The 21,874-nt window shown below is 37.0% G+C and overlaps 1 protein-coding gene across 2 annotated transcripts; it reads left to right on the forward strand.

The window, feature by feature from the left end:
• Positions 1 to 12,148: 12,148 nt before the first annotated feature.
• Positions 12,149 to 17,338, forward strand: LOC100367584 (COMM domain-containing protein 6-like). Of its 2 annotated transcripts, XM_002737984.4 has the most exons (6): positions 12,150 to 12,205; positions 13,474 to 13,598; positions 13,855 to 13,931; positions 14,468 to 14,579; positions 15,740 to 15,946; positions 17,037 to 17,338. In XM_002737984.4, exons 1-6 carry the CDS (start codon positions 12,172 to 12,174, stop codon positions 17,085 to 17,087), a joined length of 606 nt encoding a protein of 201 aa, XP_002738030.1. In that variant the 5' UTR covers positions 12,150 to 12,171; the 3' UTR covers positions 17,088 to 17,338. The 2 variants fall into 2 exon arrangements, with proteins under 2 accessions (XP_085354580.1, XP_002738030.1); XM_085498454.1 differs by lacking the exon at positions 13,474 to 13,598 and having other exon boundaries at positions 12,149 to 12,205.
• Positions 17,339 to 21,874: the final 4,536 nt, after the last annotated feature.

Below are 21,874 nucleotides of genomic sequence, written 5' to 3' on the forward strand. Positions count from 1 at the left end.
CATTCGGTTAATATCCAGTAGGTCAATGATTTTTAGTCGTCACGCAGCACATGTTCGAATACTGTAAATGTTGTTTACATGTGTAATCGTCGTATGGGCTCTTATACATGTCATAAAGGTTCTTGCGTTTCGTAGGTTCTTGTATTCTTCACACAAGACCCATAGCAAACATTATTCAGTGTGACAATTGTGATACTTTAAATTTATTTTGAATCTTGTACGTGTGAATTTTATCTGGTCACACCATGACTGTATAATCGGTGTTCAGTCGGGTTTGTGTCTGTCAACTTTGTAAATAATGAAATCTTGAGATCATCAATCGTATGTGCCTATGTGATGCTTCCATTGTTCTGATATTTATTAACGTCCATTTCAGATTGTACTTAATCCATTTCTTTGGCACTCATCATTACCATTTCTTGTTTGTGATTGAAATTTTTTTTGATTCTCAAGTTCTGATTGTGAAGTTTGTAATCTGTATTAAAGTATATCTTTTATGTAAATACAAGTATGTGTGCAGATGTAATTCATTTCATACTGCAGTATGCAGTGTTTATACACAAAATATGCATCGTTACATGTAGCTCTAGATTGATCCAGCAACAGCAGTATCTATCTAGAACTGGACTGATCAGAAGATTGGGTCTAGATGGATATCGCAAACTAGGTTAAGCTTGCTGAACAATTGGTCTAAGCACAATTGTTGACCTGCAGTTCTATAGATGCAACTCGTGTGTGAAGACTAAATATGCATAGATAGATTAGCAAATCCTTGTAATGCTATAATGTGCAGTCTATTTTTGTTAGGTTATTATGCTAAGTTTATAACTATCATTGGAACATTTGCACAAGTATATAAATGTTACTTGAACTGATAAATTTGAAATATGGTAGATATTTGGTAATTGTCATGTAACTATTCAAAATAGATGTTTTGAGCAATGGCTCTTTATCGATAACCAAAATGAATTTTTTAAAACGTACATTTGCCACTAAAATTGAATTGCTAAAAGTTCTTCAGTCGAAACCTGTATACGTGCACAATGCAAGTAAGCACAGGGAATGAAGTGCAGTTTGATTCCCTGTGCTTTAGTTCAATGTTGAATACAATTTCTACGCTACTCCTGATATGATTCTTGTTGCAATGGACACATCTTAAATGCTATTCCCAGTAGAATTTCTATGTGGAACTGGATAAAAACTTTTTTGTCTCGTACATGCAATAAACAACGTTTCCTTATAATAAAACTATATTGATTATCGACATCTCCCTAGTTACCAAATATACAATTAGAATCTGCAAAAAAAGTATTACATCTGGGTTGATTACACTGGGTGAACCACATTTCTGAGTGTCCCTTTTCCCCAGTATGAACTAATAGCTTCCTCAAATTAGTCTCTGCCTGTGCCGAGTGTGGAACTACCAATACCTTTTAACATTACTCAAAACCTTTAGCTGTTTTAATAGACATTGGAACATCACATAGATTCTAGGTATTAGTAGAGTGGCATATAGTCATTGGAACATCACATAGATTCTAGGTATTAGTAGAGTGGCATGTAGTCATTGGAACATCACATAGATTCTAGGTATTAGTAGAGTGGCATATAGTCATTGTAACATCACATAGATTCCAGGTATTAGAGTGGCATATAGTCATTGGAACATCACATAGATTCTAGGTATTAGTGGAGTGGCATATAGTCATTGGAACATCACATAGATTCTAGGTATTAGTGGAGTGGCATATAGTCATTGGAACATTACAGATTCTAGGTATTAGTGAAGTGGCATATAGTCATTGGAACATCACATAGATTCTAGGTATTAGTAGAGTGGCATATAGTCATTGGAACATCACATAGATTCTAGGTATTAGTGGAGTGGCATATAGTCATTGGAACATCACATAGATTCTAGGTATTAGTGGAGTGGCATATAGTCATTGGAACATCACATAGATTCTAGGTATTAGTGGAGTGGCATATAGTCATTGGAACATCACATAGATTCTAGGTATTAGTCGAGTGGCATATAGTCATTGGAACATCACATAGATTCTAGGTATTAGTGGAGTGGCATATAGTCATTGGAACATCATATAGATTCTAGGTATTAGTGGAGTGGCATATAGTCATTGGAACATCATATAGATTCTAGGTATTAGTGGAGTGGCATATAGTCATTGGAACATCACATAGATTCTAGGTATTAGTGGAGTGGCATATAGTCATTGGAACATCATATAGATTCTAGGTATTAGTGGAGTGGCATATAGTCATTGGAACATCACATATATTCTAGGTATTAGTAGAGTGGCATATAGTCATTGTAACATCACACAGATTCTAGGTATTAGTAGAGTGGCATATAGTCATTGGAACATCACATAGATTCTAGATATTAGTGGAGTGGCATATAGTCATTGGAACATCACATAGATTCTAGGTATTAGTGGAGTGGCATATAGTCATTGGAACATCACATAGATTCTAGGTATTAGTGGAGTGGCATATAGTCATTGGAACATCACATAGATTCCAGGTATTAGAGTGGCATATAGTCATTGGAACATCACATAGATTCTAGGTATTAGTGGAGTGGCATATAGTCATTGGAACATCACATAGATTCTAGATATTAGTGGAGTGGCATATAGTCATTGGAACATCACATAGATTCTAGGTATTAGTGGAGTGGCATATAGTCATTGGAACATCACATAGATTCTAGGTATTAGTGGAGTGGCATATAGTCATTAGAACATCACATAGATTCTAGGTATTAGTGAAGTGGCATATAGTCATTGGAACATCATATAGATTCTAGGTATTAGTAGAGTGGCATATAGTCATTGGAACATCACATAGATTCCAGGTATTAGTGGAGTGGCATATAGTCATTGGAACATCATATAGATTCTAGGTATTAGTGGAGTGGCATATAGTCATTGGAACATCACATAGATTCTAGGTATTAGTGGAGTGGCATATAGTCATTGGAACATCACATAGATTCCAGGTATTAGTGGAGTGGCATATAGTCATTGGAACATCACATATATTGAGGTACTTAGCGGCGGAGTGGCATGTAGTTATTGGTACAATAATTGTACATGGAAACCCCTGGAACACTTTTGCATGCACCCCCGATGTTTAAGTGCATTGTAAACTGTAATTATGTACATACTTGACTTCAACACATGCTGGGCTAGCTGACGAGTCACAGGCTGAGCAGGTTTCTGAATAATTTCACGTGAACAACCAATATCATCTCATTTCCAAAGTATATTTCAAATTGGCCTCGTGTATATTGAGATTACTTGGGTTATTACAAGGAAGATCTTATGGAAACTGTCAGGTATTCATTGCGTAAAAAGGACACTACAGTCTTAGCTTTGATTGCGGGTTGTAATGATATCAATTTGTTTACTCCTAAAACTCAAATGTCGGTCATACAAGTATGGAATCTGAGATCATATTTAAAGCGCGGTGGTCGTCGCGCAGTGCGTGTTCGAATTTCATGTAAATAAACAATGTATTTTATGCGCGTTGTGTACGTCGCTATGAGTCCCATATCGATCAAGTCGCGGTGCGACGACCACCGCCCTTTAATGAATTGTGGAATCGGTAAAAACGAAAATCAGACAAAAAAATAAAGCAAACACGCCCATCTTCCATTAATGGCGCTTGAGAGTATATGTAGCAAGAATAATCTGTGTCAAGCCGTTTATTCCAGTGTATGTGTGCTGCCCTCTGCGGTATTTTTTTGGAGTGAAGCTGTGGGACTCCATGGCAGTAGCGGTCGTGTAGCGGCAAAGGACTAGAACCGAATATTTCTGTTTGTATATGTCTATGTGCCAAAATCTTTTTCTCATCTTGTTGTGGTGCATTGGTTTGATTAAAATCAGACTGTCAATTAACACACTACAATTAGCTAATTTGCATATTACGTGTACTTCACTATTTTATTTTCTATCTTTACTTCATAGTGTGTTGCCTAAATGAATTGAAACGATCTGCATGTTTACCGGACATCCATACATATAGTATGAAATTATTCTATGTTAGACATATCATACGAGTAGTATTATGTCGCGAGTAGTAATTAATGTACTTCCTTCGCATGAGATCATTCTCAAGAATAAAGCCTTTTGTATCAATCTAATTGTTTTATTAATTGGTGGCAGAGTTAAAAATAAAATAACCAGTGCATGGTTGTTTGATTGAATGTCTGCTGATTACCGAGTATACACTCGTAGTTGCTATGCATATAATTGGTTTGGTGCAAATATCAGGGGTAAAATCCTTCTCTCTGGGGTTCTCCACACTTGTCAGGGGGGAACTCGTCTCGTCTCTCTATCTCGTCCCCTTGAGGTACGGGATCGGGGAAGTCACTTTAACTTTACAGTCAAATAAGACACACACAACGAAATACGTTTCAGCTCTCGTCTTAGTCGATCTTTTGGAGCACTCTATAAGACACAGCGCCCTGGGGAAAAGTCCCCAAGACTCTCGCAAGGCTGACCCAAGACTAGCCCAAGACTGGACTGCCTCAAGGCTCGCTCCTGGACTCTCTCGGACTGCGTCTGTCGTGGAGTATTCGCCAAGACCAACTCAAACTCTCTTTATTCATTTTCAAAACTCTAACCAATTACAAAACAGTAAAAAGACTCTAGGGCGTAACCTTCAATCATAAAGCCAATCACACTAAGTACTGAATACGTCATATCTTTTGATTAATCGTTCACTACATTAATAACTACGGATGTCAGAATAGCGACGGTATCTTGTAATTAGTTCCAAACCACTGAGCCAAGTTCCGTCCAAAACTTCAAATAGGCCTACACGATGACAGACATAACACAGCAATTCGCTAATAATCAACTAATTAAGTCGGTTAACAGATACGCAAAAACAAATTCATGACACATCCCTTCACCCAAACTGAGATATGCCTCTCGGCATTGCACGTTCATAAATCAAAGATACCGTCAGCCACTCATCGTCATACGGGTTAAATACAATACTAATAATAAAAGAAATAAATCAAAAAGAGTAAAACACACTAATTAAGTACAATGATTATAAAGTCTAAATACAATGGTTATAAAGTCACAAATATCAACGGTTATAAATCGAAAACAAGGGAAAGGCTACCAATCGACTCACTTTTCTCAAAACGGTTCGCTAAGATAACCCTTCGCTGCACTGTCTCCCGTTACTAAGGTTACAAACTCTATATCAAAAGGTCAAAAAAAACTAAGGCGTGGCGGTGTAACCAAGCGATCAGCCAATCGCTGCAGTCGACAGCATGATCACGTGATTACCAGGGATGCGTCTCTCGGTTAAAGCATTGCAAAGCGGTAACTAATAAACAATGAATGAAAAAGCTATTAATCAAACTCCTGTCATATACGCTTATGAACTTCAACTGAACTCACAATTCGTTAATCTAAACAAAAGTCATACGGCGTGGTAACAGAATGCAAAGACAAAGCCGCTATATAAAACATTACTCCTCTGGCAAATAAGACGGGGAAAAGCGAAACGATAGAAACTACTAAGTTACATAAACCTGTCAATCATGAACAAAAGCTTGCGATATCAAACAATACGTATATAAGCGCACCAAACTATCATTTCAAAAAGACATAAAAAAACGTTACAAAGGTGCTATCAACTCAAAAAAGCGTCAGAAGTATTCCGGAAACAACACGTAAACAAAAACAACTCTTAAAACGTCGATATCTCTGTACTCGACAAATCTCAAAACTCTGAAAAACTCATTGGGGCATTACTTTCCCCCTCATAATCCGTACTCATAAGCTCATTAAAACTCCATAAAACATCACACAACTCAAAACACTGTGTTGCAAATACTTGTCCACTGAAATGCGCTTAAATCGTTATAAAGGACCTCGCACGTCACCAAATATCAGTTCAAAACAAAGATCTGGGCGCTTACATAACATACAATTCGACATCACTAAAAGAAACGGTAAAAACGATAGAAAAAACCAGCAATACATTACATTACTGAGCAATAGGGTTAGGATTCTGGAAAAGAGTTCAACGTCCTTGAGTTACACAGTGTCAGTTACAGTGTCCAGCGAGCGGTTCTCTAAGCAATACACAGATAGCTAAAGTCAAAGTCTATAAGCGTCTTCTTCTTTCGTCGCGTTAGTCCGGGGTCGTTCTTTCATCTTCTTGTCTTTAATGTCGCTCAATTCTTAATTATACAGTCCTATCCGGTACTCATCCTTCATAAGGGGTTCAGAGGTCTTCATCTCTTCAGCGTCGTTCATCGGTGCCATACTGTTAACGGTGTTAGTCGTCGAGCGCGGTTTCTGAGTCGTCTCTGCCATGGAGCTGTTAGTTCGGTTCACAAGAAAGACACCTCTTCGCCAATTCACTTCTCTTCACAGGATGTCAATGTGTGTTAAACACCTGCCCGGGTTCTCCACCACGTATCAGGGGTAAAATCCTTCTCTCTGGGGTTCTCCACACTTGTCAGGGGGGAACTCGTCTCGTCTCTCTATCTCGTCCCCTTGAGGTACGGGATCGGGGAAGTCACTTTAACTTTACAGTCAAATAAGACACACACAACGAAATACGTTTCAGCTCTCGTCTTAGTCGATCTTTTGGAGCACTCTATAAGACACAGCGCCCTGGGGAAAAGTCCCCAAGACTCTCGCAAGGCTGACCCAAGACTAGCCCAAGACTGGACTGCCTCAAGGCTCGCTCCTGGACTCTCTCGGACTGCGTCTGTCGTGGAGTATTCGCCAAGACCAACTCAAACTCTCTTTATTCATTTTCAAAACTCTAACCAATTACAAAACAGTAAAAAGACTCTAGGGCGTAACCTTCAATCATAAAGCCAATCACACTAAGTACTGAATACGTCATATCTTTTGATTAATCGTTCACTACATTAATAACTACGGATGTCAGAATAGCGACGGTATCTTGTAATTAGTTCCAAACCACTGAGCCAAGTTCCGTCCAAAACTTCAAATAGGCCTACACGATGACAGACATAACACAGCAATTCGCTAATAATCAACTAATTAAGTCGGTTAACAGATACGCAAAAACAAATTCATGACACAAATATTCCATGTGTTCATTAAGTCATGTTTTGGCTGGGTGACCATTTCTATAGTAGAAGTACTTGGAAAAACTATTTATTTATTTATTTATTTATTATTTGTTTGTTTGTCTGTTTGTTAACCTTTTTATCTATCATTAAACAATAAAATTAATTTGCAAAAGCAGTGAATATTAAACATAGAATACGAAGTAATATTCCTTTGTAGAAAAGGGCAATTACTAGTAGACTAGAACCCTATAAATCACCTTGTTGTGCCGGTGTAGGACACTAGCTGTGTTCACGTGGAACACCAGTTGTGTTCGTGTACAACACTGTGCTCACGTGAAACACCAGTTGTGTTCGTGTACAACACTGTGCTCACGTGAAACACCGGTTGTGTTCGTTTACAACACTGTGCTCACGTGAAACACCGGTTGTGTTCGTGTACAACACTGTGCTCACGTGAAACACCGGTTGTGTTCGTGTACAACACTGTGCTCACGTGAAACACCGGTTGTGTTCGTGTACAACACTGTGCTCACGTGAAACACCGGTTGTGTTCGTGTACAACACTGTGCTCACGTGAAACACCGGTTGTGTTCGTGTACAACACTATGCTCACGTGAAACACCGGTTGTGTTCGTGTACAACACTGTGCTCACGTGGAACACCGGTTGTGTTCGTGTACAACACTGTGCTCACATGGGACAGCAGTTGTGTTTGTGTACAACACTGTGTTCACGTGGAACACCGGTTGTGTTCGTGTACAACACTGTGCTCACATGGGACAGCAGTTGTGTTCGTGTACAACACTGTGTTCACGTGGAACACCGGTTGTGTTCGTGTACAACACTGTGCTCACGTGGAACACCAGTTGTGTTCGTGTACAACACTGTGTTCACATGGAACACCGGTTGTGTTCGTGTACAACACTGTGCTCACGTGGAACACCAGTTGTGTTCGTGTACAACACTGTGCTCACATGAAACACCGGTTGTGTTCATGTACAACACTGTGCTCACGTGGAACACCAGTTGTGTTCGTGTATAACATTGCTCACGTGAAACACCGGTTGTGTTTGTGTACAACACTGTGCTCACGTAGAACACCAGTTGTGTTCGTGTACAACACTGTGCTCACATGGAACACCAGTTGTGTTCGTGTACAACACTGTGTTCACGTGGAACACCGGTTGTGTTCGTGTACAACACTGTGCTCACGTGGAACACCGGTTGTGTTCGTGTACAATACTGTGCTCATGTGAAACACCGGTTGTGTTCGTGTACAACACTGTGCTCACGTGGAACACCAGTTGTGTTCGTGTATAACACTGCTCACGTGAAACACCGGTTGTGTTCGTGTACAACACTGTGCTCACGTGAAACACCGGTTGTGTTCGTGTACAACACTGTGCTCACGTGGAACACCAGTTGTGTTCGTGTATAACACTGCTCACGTGAAACACCGGTTGTGTTTGTGTACAACACTGTGCTCACGTGGAACAACGGTTGTGTTCGTGTACAATACTGTGCTCACGTGAAACACCGGTTGTGTTCGTGTACAACACTGTGTTCACGTGGAACACCGGTTGTGTTCGTGTACAACACTGTGCTCACGTGGAACACCGGTTGTGTTCGTGTACAACACTGTGCTCACGTGGAACACCAGTTGTGTTCGTGTACAACACTGTGTTACGTGGAACACCAGTTGTGTTTGTGTACAACACTGTGCTCACGTGGAACACCAGTTGTGTTCGTATACAACACTGTGCTCACGTGAAACACCGGTTGTGTTCGTGTACAACACTGTGCTCACGTGGAACACCAGTTGTGTTCGTGTATAACACTGCTCACGTGAAACACCGGTTGTGTTTGTGTACAACACTGTGCTCACGTGGAACAACGGTTGTGTTCGTGTACAATACTGTGCTCACGTGAAACACCGGTTGTGTTCGTGTACAACACTGTGTTCACGTGGAACACCGGTTGTGTTCGTGTACAACACTGTGCTCACGTGGAACACCGGTTGTGTTCGTGTACAACACTGTGCTCACGTGGAACACCAGTTGTGTTCGTGTACAACACTGTGCTCACGTGGAACACCAGTTGTGTTTGTGTACAACACTGTGCTCACGTGGAACACCAGTTGTGTTCGTATACAACACTGTGTTCACGTGGAACACCAATTGTGTTCGTGTACAACACTGTGCTCACGTGGAACACCAATTGTGTTCGTGTACAACACTGTGCTCACGTGGAACACCGGTTGTGTTCGTGTACAACACTGTGCTCACGTGGAACACCAGTTGTGTTCGTGTACAACACTGCTCACGTGGAACACCAGTTGTGTTCGTGTACAACACTGTGCTCACGTGTGAACGCTAGACTACTGTACTCTAGTAGAATGCTAAGTTTGTGTGGAACACTGTGCTCGAGTAGAACGCTATGTTCCTGTGAAATATATGTGAAATTCTGACGAATACTATTTATTTTGATATGAAATAATGCTTTAACATGAATTCCTATGAAAACAGTTTCAAAAAGGCCCATTTTTTTGCATGTTTATCAGACAGTTTTTCTCCAACGAAGTATTTCGTACTGAATAGAAAAAAAAACAAACAAGTATGATGATTTGAGTCAAAATCAACAATTATGTTACACTTTTGAAACGAATAATCGTGGCATTTGTTTGGCTTTTTACTTAATAGGTCGAAGCTTTAAAGAATCAATGCTGATTAGATTATTGAATTTTTAACATTGCTATCTGATATCTGACATTCAGTATGTTAATGAATATATTGGAATATGTTTTATAAGAACTAAAAAACGTTGTTCGTGAAGCATACATTCAAGTATTCGTTCCTTGCAACAATGAATATTGCGCCTGTGCAGTAATGGTTTTGATACGTACGACTGCGCATGCGTATAAGCTGTCATCCAACGAATATTACTGTATATATAGTGTGCTTTAGAATACTATTTTCAAAATTCGACTTTCCAAACCGGAAACCTTTCTACAGCTGCTCGATAGTGTGTAGCGATAAATATAAGCAGCGCTATACGTAGGCAGATTTCGACTACTACCGTGCTACCGTGACGTCATTGCATCAGATTTCGTGTATCGTGACTGTAATTCTCTTATATTCACCGTGGATTAGAATTTAACGACTTGAGTATTACCAGAGTCTGATAAATTTGTCACCCCAATCAACTAAGCTAACTTTTTTATTTATTATAAAGATCATTCATTCAACAACAATTAAGTCTGAGATGGAGAAATGTCGATTTAAGGTGTTCAATCATTATTTTGTTTAATGAAATTGTGTCTGATCTTGTACCAAATCCCAGGGTTCTTATACAAATTTCTAATAAGTCACACTCTCTAGCAATAAAACGATCCTGTGACGTCAGAATGACGTAGATGAGTGTAATGAATGTCGTTAAAATATACATATCTGGCATCACGATGGCGTTTGTTTTGCAGTTAGGAATAATTCCCGCCCCCAATTTTGGTTTGGATTCAAATTAACCTATTTTCCAAGTGTTCAACGAGACTTGTTTTCTTTTTTAAAACTCATATTTGGCATTCATTGTTAACACATTAGGTCACAATTTATTAACGTGGATGAAATCATTAAACACATTTTACATATATGGAAATGAGGGACGCATGGTGTATTAGTTATTTCATCAAACGGATGGTATGTTCACTGCTAAAACAAGGATTTTATTCTACGAACAAATCTTTCCCTAATGATGCAAAATCGAAAGAAACAATTGAAATAAGCTCAAAAACAATCAATGTTATTTGCACTGCTTCTTTACTTGTTAAACAAACTAAATAAAACAAGCCTCGGGCAATGAAGTCAAACCCGGAAATCCAAATAACAGTAGTGCCACCATATATAACAAATACCGCGTAACTAAGAAAAACAAACGAAGATCTTTGTCACCGCACTTTTAGACATTTTTATTCTGATGCTTTACCACAACCTCGACGACAGAAGACTTGCACGCATAGAGTTTAAATACAAGATTTTCGACAATGTTAAATGCATTCTCAAATATGATACTAGTATCATATCTTGAATCAGCTGCGTGTTCTCCGCTGTAGAGAAACATTGTTGTGTGGAGGGCAGTGGTTTAATCGGTGTTCAATTCACCAGCTATCTGCAATTTATCCTCGATTTCCATGCTGTTTGCCTGCTTTGTAATTATTGGGACGAGATCAGACTGGAGGCTAATTTAGCCACATTATGAAGAACCGTTGTGAGGGGGGTGGGGTGGCGAAACACAATGTCTACATATTAATTAATATAGAATACGTATGTCACTGATCATAAACAGTCCATTTTTATCTTAAATTATTTTTCATGCTACATTTTACGGAGCAAATATTCATCATGTTTTTTCTTCTTCTGACAACAGACTGTTTTGAAATAAACTTTTCCCGGCGTCCTCATGAACGCAAATGAAATAAAATAATTTATAATATTTCTATTCCTGTGTTTTGATATTATACATAATGGATTATATATTGTTATTAAAAATTTAAAAAAAACAACGAAAATAATCAATGGAGCAGTTTGTGAAAATCGAAAAAACTGTTTTGCAAGGAAAAATGTTTAAAAAAATTCAAAAACGGGTGAAAAAAATCTTGAGGGGAGTTGGGGAATAATTCTCTACCGGAGGAAGGCTTATGAACAGCTTTCAATTTTTCTCTCTTTAGTCGTCAGTCCAAATTTCTAGACCTGTAAAATGTGTTTTGTCATAAAATACTATTTTTAAGGCACATCACTCGTTTGCTACTAGTACACCAACACACGTATGATCGAGTCGCCTGTAACATAAAGATGATAAATACGTCACCGGTTCGTCTGGCGCATTTTTTATACACATGGGTCGACAATATATCGACGTGTGATAAAAGTCGTATGTAGCTTTATATTATACGTATATGACTGTGGTGTGATGTATCATAAATCGGGATCCCAAAAGAGAATACTCGTAGCTCACGTCACCTGACTAGTCACATGTTTCCCAAGTCACATGTTTCAGGTCAAAGGTTGTGGAGGAAACATGGCGCCGGCGGTGCTGCAATCAATTCCGGAAGGTAGGCAAAAACGTGTTATTTGATCATCCAAGTTCAAATTTAAAACTTGATTAAGATATGTGCTATAATCGACTTCTCTGTCCTGAACTTTAATTGAACCAACGGCGTCAAAACATCGTAATCTCAGAAATAAATGATATTAAACGGTCATGATTATAATAAACAGTGACTTCGAAACTGATATTCAATATTATTACTAATATGACATGCACTGTATGTCCCGGAAGTACAGGTAGATATAGAGTGTCAACTTCTAGAATTATATGACTATTAAATTACTCAACTCGGAAGTTATAACACAATAACCTGGGAGCCCATGAAAGATTGGTGATGGTAGTAGCATATGCGAACTGGGGTCTGAAGATAGGATATATCGTTAATAAAATAAATACTGATCCTAAAATTATAACAGATTAACCGCTGAATGCATTTTCTTGCATTTAGTGCTCACTCCATGTTACATACGAATGTAACATAGAGTGATCGCTAAATGCAAGAAAATGCTGCAACCTCAGATTAGCTCAATCATCCCTCAACCATTAACAACAAATATTAGCATGGAGACGAGCATTTATTGTTCTCTGTGACAGCTTTGGCAGTTTCCCTCCTCCAATTGAACATGTAGAACCGCGGTCAAAATCAAAATCTCAATGACTTTTGAGTCAAAATTATGATTCTGCCTGTTACAGTCAAACACTTTATTAGATATAGACCAAGCAAAAGATGTGTGCGGAGATTCATTCATTTTATCGATCTTTGACCGTTAATAGAATAATGTATGTTTGTGTTTATTTATATCACATTTACATTTTGTACTTCACAGTATAATTTTTAGAATCGTCATTTCATAATCATATGTTTCCTTCGTATTTCATTTAATGCATGTAATCCTAAAGTAGCACACCTAGCATTGGCCAATATTTGTTCGAACGTTAGAGTAAACACCACATTTCTAATAGGTTCAAGAAAACGTCTCCCATCCAAAAATTTTTTACTCAACTGGATCTATGGAAACGCTGTATGTTTTTGGTGCATTATTGTATCTGTTGCATTTTAGTTGTTACGAGTTCACATCTGTATGTATGCTATTGAAGAATAAATCAAGGTTGAGTTGTAATTTTCACAACATGTCCGTTTCAGTTTCAAAAGATGATTTCTGGATGTTTAGATTTCACATGACACTATTACATTTTCAGGAGTCAGGGATACTTGCAACCTACGTAATGTCATGATACACTCTTCTAATAGCAATGCTGTATTTTATGTAGGTTTTACTCTAGCAGTTGAAACTATCAACGAAATACCACAGGATATATTAGCAGAGATTTGTAGGGATGTTTTATTATTTCTGCAATATCGACTTGGTACTGTCAGTGTAGGTGATTTTTACACAGTAAGTATAGGTGTATCATGAATTCAGAGCTCTATCCCTTTACCCCTATTTACTTAGCACTAAATATTAGAGTATGTTCTGTACAGAGCAACAAACACATTTAGGTTTATTGATTGAAGAGAATACAACTATGTCTTGTGCACTGGTGTGTAATAGCTGAAATAACATGTCATCAACAAAAAATAACATTACTAACTGTATAATAAATCTGCAAATGGTCTTTCTGTTTACTTATCAATTTTTTTCCACTTTTCAGAAATTAGAAAATGTTGAAATAGACTTCAGTAAACAGTCCATCCAAGGAGCTGTCAATGCCCTGATATATCTATTTAGGTGAGCAGTAATATGCAATATGTACTAAGTAAATAGTCATAGACATTTTACACCCTCATATTCCTCCATCAAAATATTAGTATTATAGTTAAATCTCATTTTTTAAAATAAATTTCATTAAATTTGAAAATGTTCATTTATAGAACTTGAACTTAAACAGAACTTGAGGGCAGTTTATTGTCAAATCCCACTAGTGATTTATTCATAGGGTTATTCTTAATAATAATAATAATTGTCTGATGTCATATCAGTGAGTTCTTCAAAAATACCTAAATTCCAGTATTTCTAACATGACATATCTTGTGTGAAAGTTCCTGAATCAGTCTGCCAAAGCATTAGAACATGAATCTCATTATCAAACATACTAATTAGTAAAATGTAATTAGTGGCATTGATTTAGTAAATTTTGTTTTTCGATGTCAATTAAAGTTTCAATATATTTTATATGCATGTTTTATTATTACCGTAACTTACCATAAATAACCGTAAAGTAAAAGCAAGTTTGTATAATTATAGACTTAATTTTTTGTTGTCAGATGTGCTGCTAGAGAGAAAGTGTCAGCTGACGAGTTGATTAGAGAATTGAAAGGTACCTTGGCTTGGACTGAGAATAGTTTAACTGTCATCAAACACCTATGGTCTGAGCAGGTAATCAAGCAATCACTTCTTTCAGTCATTTCTCTATGATATTTTTCAGTATTTGAATGAATGAGGTTACTGCAATATTATCACAAGGTATGCTCGAAGGCATGTCGAATTAACTATTGTCCATCACGATGTATGCTTGAAGTCAGTAAAATGAGGGCACTGACTAGTGTTTGATGTAAATAAAGTATTTGAATAATAGAAGATACATTGAAAGTATGCTCAAAGGTGATGTGGTGATCACATTGGCTATCGTCTGATGTAAATAAATGTTTGAATAATTGAGGTTACCGGGAGATGTGATGTGAATAAAATGTTCTGGGATGTAAAGCAAAATTCTGAGATATTGATACATGTATATAACAGTTTCATAAAAAACAAAAAAACAATGGAAAATGCTCTAAAACAGACATAATATGCCATTTCCCCTCTGTTTTGTACATACCAAATACGTTGACCCCATATTTGTATTTAATTTTCTTCATTCTAGTGACATGAAATATCATATGTAAAAACAAAGAAAATGACAATATTTTTTTCTACTGTAAAGCATTCTAACTTAAGTCAATATATCCTTATAGTGTCTTGAAGTATAATTTATTGCAAAATGAATGAATTCTGGGTATTTCCATTTATGAGTAGCCTTCTACCTTTTGATTTATCTTGTATTGTTTGTTCTATTTAACATAAATGCTTGTTGGCATTCTTGCATGTTTTGCAATTAGTTGACAATCTGTAGTCAAAAATATAAGTGATTAACAGATTCTAAATATTACAGATTTTAAATCTCCATTATAATGACTGCTATTTCTTCATTGTGTCATGAATTTTTGAAGTGCCAGTCAAATCTGTTCACCTGACTGTTTTGCAGTAAACTGTCTTTAATTAGTGTTGAGAGGAACATATATGTTTTATGATTTGACCAGAAACAAAGAATATTTTCTCTACAAATTTGCTTCTTTGACAATTTGCTTTATTTGATTTCTTTGAAGAACATAGGATGGATGTAAATTGATGTTGACAGCACCGTGTGATTCAGAGAAATCATTAACAATTTATAGTTTGATGGGATAACTCATGGAGCAATTATTGCTTTTGTCCCTATATCTGACTCAACTCTTTGTGATATCCAAATAACGTATGATTTCTATTTATTTGTTCAGGGGAAGACATTGGTATCATCTGATGCACTGCAACAAATGTTAAATATTGGACAACTGGTAGATATGAAATGGAAACTCGGTATGGCAATGAGTTCAGATGCGTGTCGTAATCTTAATTCACCCTATGTGTCCATGACGCTAAACGTGGCAGACTCGTCAGGTCGGCACACCACGAAGACATTTGAGATGACAATACCAGAATTCCAAGTAAGTTTTTTTGTCATTATTGTGTGTAGAAGTAGTACATAGTCTTAATGCATTATATCACATAATACTTACTGTTTGTGATTACTTGATAGGGCTGTGTGATTGTCTCCTTATCACAATGACAATTTTATACACTATCCTAACCTCAATCAGGCTCGGTCGCACACTAGCACATATTTAAATTAACCAGTGTCCTCCTAAATCACATCTATTAGTGAATTTGGTCAGAGGCTTGTTCATTTTTACCCGTGACCAGGATACTTCCTTATGATCACAATTCCATTGATACAGTACACTCACATTTAGCTGGCATACACGTGATAATAAAATAAATGTGATTAATTTCCCGGTATTCACATGCAAGTGCCAATCAGTGGCGGCTTTACAGTTAGATAATGATTTCGACTGAAAATACTCTCGGAAAGTATTCCATGTTCTTCATGTAATTAGGTGTATGTATTCAAGAATTTTTTTCCACACAAAAACAACATATTTGGCCAAATTTTGTTAGTGGTTGTCTTAACTTTGCCCAAATGGATCGTTTGGTATTTTTTCCAGATTTGTAGAAAAACTGAAAAACCTGTTTCTCAACTTGTCTCTTTATTTACCTGGTAGTTTCATGGCATATTCAAGATGGCTGCCCCCATATAGTAAAAACCTGTAAATTGATAGCATTTATTTTATTATCACGTGTACACTGGCTGACCTTCAGTATGCTACTATGTTTACATTGACATTGCTGTTTTCATATAAACCTCTATTAATATCAACCATGCTGGATTGCATAAATCTTATTAACCTGTAGTTAGCTTCATAATTTAACCATTTATTTTTATTGTCTGCGTACATTTCGCAGACTAATTTGACCACAGCTAATGCAAAGATAATACTCAGGGGATTGTGTAGTTCCGCAATACAGTAGAGTTGACTTACTGTTACTTGCTATGCCAGTAAATACAATGACTAGGTTCATTTTTTGGTCCATTATTACCAAATGCCAGTAAATTGCAGTTCATTATTGCCAGTGATTGTTGAAATTTAGCAGCGCTGAATTAATAAGGTACATTTTCATATTTTGTTCTTTTTACAGAATTTCTATAAACAAATGAAGGAAATGGCCTCAATACTTGAAACGGTGTAAAGAAGTATTTTGTGGTTGGTCAGATAATGTGTTTATAAACCACACATTTGATATGCTGCAAGTAATGACACAAACTGGTGATTGGATATGATGATTCTATGAACTATAAAATACTTAATTTTCAGTTGAAACTGTTTGCCCTCCAAGGGTAAATCATTTGGAAATTCTTTAAAATTGACCATCTTGTTGCGGTTGAAATGTAACATAGATCGACCAGATTTGTGCGGTCAATATAAAGAGAACAAACAGAGGTCATACTGTCGTAGTGGTTTCAAAACGTGCTTGGAATTTGATCAACCATCACAGTGAAAACAAAGGCCGAAAACTCTCAGAAACAATACTTTGGGATGATTGTTGAGACTCTCCTGAACAGTGTAACAAGATTACCTCCACGTGTGTAACATATATAAATTTGGTTGATCAGGATTACTTCAAAGTTGACTTTGTGTGTTTACTCGACTTTAGCTGTTTTCACCGGACATTAGACCGGCATTCCACAGCAGGTTGCGCAGAGCTCTTAGAAATACATGGTACAGTGGTGCACGTCTTAGCAATGGGGAACGTCTTGTGTCGTAGCTCCGCCTCCAAGGATAACCTTGGCAGATTCTATTCAGCAAGTGTATCTTAAAGTGCGCCCTCTTTTGTAAATTGACATAACACCATTTCATTTTGTGTTCATTGCCTTAGGCAACTGTGATTAAATTCATATTGACAGGTCCTTCCAATCAGACAAATTTATTCGAAAATATCAAATACATGATATCTTGGTAGAATGTTGGGGAGTTGTTCCTTTATTGACAGCACTCTCACAGTTTTCTGTCTCAATTACTGATAGTGCCCTTACAGTTTGCTGTACTTAGTGCTGCCTAGATAAATAATAGCGCCCCCACGGTTTGCTGTACTGTGTACTATCTATATAAATGATAGCACAGATTAAAATGTATTTCTGTAACCATAGTAATGGTTGAATTTTGTTTTATTGTACTTATTTTTAGCATTGCATCGAGACCTCATTTTACTTGGCGTTAATGTATTATTAAATTTACTATTATCTCACATAGAAGAGAATATTATTTTAGCAATTCTTTCTCAGTTGAAGACCAGATTTTTGTTTAATCAAATTTTGGAGTATTCCAGGAAGACTCTCAGAAAATGTTTGTGTTTAATCTTTATCATCATCATGTAATTCCACTCATCAGTTAATGACATGTGCTCATATTATAGCAGTGACATTGTATTGGTCACTGTAGAGATTTTTTTATTTAGAAAATCTGTGAAATAATGGCAAAAAATGACAATTTAGCAGAGGTTTCCATAAACCACAATGAAAACACATTTTGACATAGATAAGTATACTAAAATACACTAAAAACAGTCCAAACATGTCATTTTCACTCCATTCCTTTGACATAAACTGTCACTTATGTAAAAATAAAGAAAATGAAATTATTTTTACTATTTATAAGCATTCTATCTTAATGACTCTTGTTTTCAAGAGGGACCCTTCCTTCTAGTCAAATTTATTTAGATGTTTTATTATAAACTTGAATAAAAATGTATTATTCAAGTTGTTAATTAGTAATTATGGTATATTATGAAACTTATATGAATGAGAAGGTTGAAAAAAGTCTTCTACCTGCCATTCTCTAGGTATTTACCTACCAGTCTCTAGGTATTTACCTACCAGTCTCTAGGTATTTACCTACCAGTCTCTAGGTATTTACCTACCAGTCTCTAGGTATTTACCTACCAGTCTCTAGGTATTTACCTACCAGTCTCTAGGTATTTACCTACCCGTCTCTAGGTATTTACCTACCAGTCTCTAGGTATTTACCTACCATTCTCTATGGTATTTACCTACCAGTCTCTAGATATTTACCTACCAGTCTCTAGGTATTTACCTACCAGTCTCTAGGTATTTACCTACCAGTCTCTAGGTATTTACCTACCAGTCTCTAGGTATTTACCTACCATTCTCTATGGTATTTACCTACCATTCTCTAGATATTTACCTACCAGTCTCTAGATATTTACCTACCAGTCTCTCGGTATTATCTACCAGTCTCTAGATATTTACCTACCAGTCTCTAGGTATTTACCTACCAGTCTCTATGGTATTTACCTACCATTCTCTATGGTATTTACCTACCATTCTCTAGCTATTTACCTACCAGTCTCTAGATATTTACCTACCAGTCTCTCGGTATTATCTACCAGTCTCTAGATATTTACCTACCAGTCTCTAGGTATTTACCTACCAGTCTCTAGGTATTTACCTACCAGTCTCTATGGTATTTACCTACCATTCTCTATGGTATTTACCTACCATTCTCTAGATATTTACCTACCAGTCTCTAGATATTTACCTACCAGTCTCTCGGTATTATCTACCAGTCTCTAGATATTTACCTACCACTCTCTAGGTATTTACCTACCAGTCTCAAGTTATTTACCTACCACTCTCTAGGTATTTACCTACCAGTCTCAAGTTATTTACCTACCACTCTCTAGGTATTTACCTACCAGTCTCTATGGTATTTACCTACCAGTCTCTAGATATTTACCTACCAGTCTCTAGATATTTACCTACCAGTCTCTAGGTATTTACCTACCAGTCTCTAGGTATTTACCTACCAGTCTCTATGGTATTTACCTACCATTCTCTATGGTATTTACCTACCATTCTCTAGATATTTACCTACCAGTCTCTAGATATTTACCTACCAGTCTCTCGGTATTATCTACCAGTCTCTAGATATTTACCTACCACTCTCTAGGTATTTACCTACCAGTCTCAAGTTATTTACCTACCACTCTCTAGGTATTTACCTACCAGTCTCAAGTTATTTACCTACCACTCTCTAGGTATTTACCTACCAGTCTCTATGGTATTTACCTACCAGTCTCTAGATATTTACCTACCAGTCTCTAGATATTTACCTACCAGTCTCTCAGTATTATCTACCAGTCTCTAGGTATTTATCTTCCAGTCTCAAGGTATTTACCTACCAGTCTCAAGTTATTTACCTACCACTCTCTAGGTATTTACCTACCAGTCTCAAGTTATTTACCTACCACTCTCTAGATATTCACCTACCAGTCTCTAGGTAATCACCTGCTAGTCTCTAGGTATTTACCTACCAGTCTCTAGGAATTTATCTACCAGTCTCTAGGTATTTACCTACCAGTCTCTAGGTATTTACCTACCATTCTCTAGGTATTTACCTACCAGTGTCTAGGTATTTATCTACCAGTCTCTAGGTATTTATCTTCCAGTCTCTAGGTATTTACCTACCAGTCTCTAGGTATTTATCTACCATTCTCTAGGTATTTACCTACCAGTGTCTAGGTATTTACCTACCAGTCTCTAGGTATTTATCTTCCAGTCTCTAGGTATTTACCTACCAGTGTCTATGTATTTATCTACCACTCTCTAGGTATTTACCTACCAGTCTCTAGGTATTTATCTACCAGTGTCTAGGTATTTATCTTCCAGTCTCTAGGTATTTACCTACCAGTCTCTAGGTATTTATCTTCCAGTCTCTAGGTATTTACCTACCAGTCTCTAGGTATTTACCTACCAGTCTCTAGGTATTTACCTACCAGTCTCTAGGTATTTACCTACCAGTCTCTAGGTATTTACCTACCAGTGTCTAGGTATTTACCTACCAGTCTCTAGGTATTTACCTACCAGTCTCTAGGTATTTATCTTCCAGTCTCTAGGTATTTACCTACCAGTGTCTATGTATTTATCTACCACTCTCTAGGTATTTACCTACCAGTCTCTAGGTATTTACCTACCAGTGTCTATGTATTTATCTACCACTCTCTAGGTATTTACCTACCAGTCTCTAGGTATTTATCTACCAGTGTCTAGGTATTTACCTACCAGTCTCTAGGTATTTATCTTCCAGTCTCTAGGTATTTACCTACCAGTCTCTATGGTATTTATCTACCACTCTCTAGATATTCACCTACCAGTCTCTAGGTAATCACCTGCTAGTCTCTAGGTATTTATCTACCATTCTCTAGGTATTTACCTACCAGTGTCTAGGTTACCTACCAGTCACTAGGTATTTACCTACCACTCTCTAGGTATTTACCTACCCGTCTCTAGATATTTACCCACCCGTCTCTAGGTATTTATCTACCAGTCTCTAGGAATAGAATAGAATAGAATAGAATATTTTAAATTAGTACACGATGTGAGACCACGGACACAGAGTCCAATTTTGAAGGTTCCTACCTCCATTCCCAGTACTCGTTGTTATTCGTTGCGTCAAAAATACTATGATTGCTGTTGTTTGTAATATATTTATTTTCTCTTGGTTTCATGAAATTGTGCATTTCATAGAAAGATATATTGAAGACGCAATTAATCCATTAGAGAATGTTTCTTTAAATATGGTATTAGAAATGCTTATTTGTTGGGCAACCTTCTTTTTTTGTTTGGCAATCACAGCCTAGTCTCAACTTAAAAACGATACTTAAATAAATTATTAAAATTAAAATGTTTCTATTTCTTCCATTTTTAGTTGTATATGATATATTTGACCAGTGAACAAAATTCACTGTCACACGCAACGTAATATTACCGTAGCTGGTATAGTACAGGTGTGATTGTTCAAATACCAAAATGGCAACAGTAACAGGAAGACTTCCCTGGCGGCGATGATAAAATACGAACACGGAGCCAACAGATGAGGTTTCAACTGGTACTGGTATTATTACACTCTGCAAACATCAAGTACAATAACGCGGTAAAACTCCACTACTCCAATAACTAG

Source organism: Saccoglossus kowalevskii, chromosome 4 (genome assembly GCF_978046115.1).
Source record: "Saccoglossus kowalevskii chromosome 4, keSacKowa6.1, whole genome shotgun sequence".
NCBI classification, from domain to species: Eukaryota; Metazoa; Hemichordata; class Enteropneusta; family Harrimaniidae; genus Saccoglossus; species Saccoglossus kowalevskii.

What these genes read in the sequence shown, in the direction of transcription:
- LOC100367584 (XM_002737984.4), top strand. Translation starts at nt 12,172, where the DNA reads ATGGCGCCGGCGGTGCTGCAATCAATTCCGGAAG. An exon ending in AACACCTATGGTCTGAGCAG is followed by an intron (nt 14,580 to 15,739) that starts GTAATCAAGCAA and finishes TTATTTGTTCAG; the next exon opens with GGGAAGACATTGGTATCATC. An exon ending in TGACAATACCAGAATTCCAA is followed by an intron (nt 15,947 to 17,036) that starts GTAAGTTTTTTT and finishes TTCTTTTTACAG; the next exon opens with AATTTCTATAAACAAATGAA.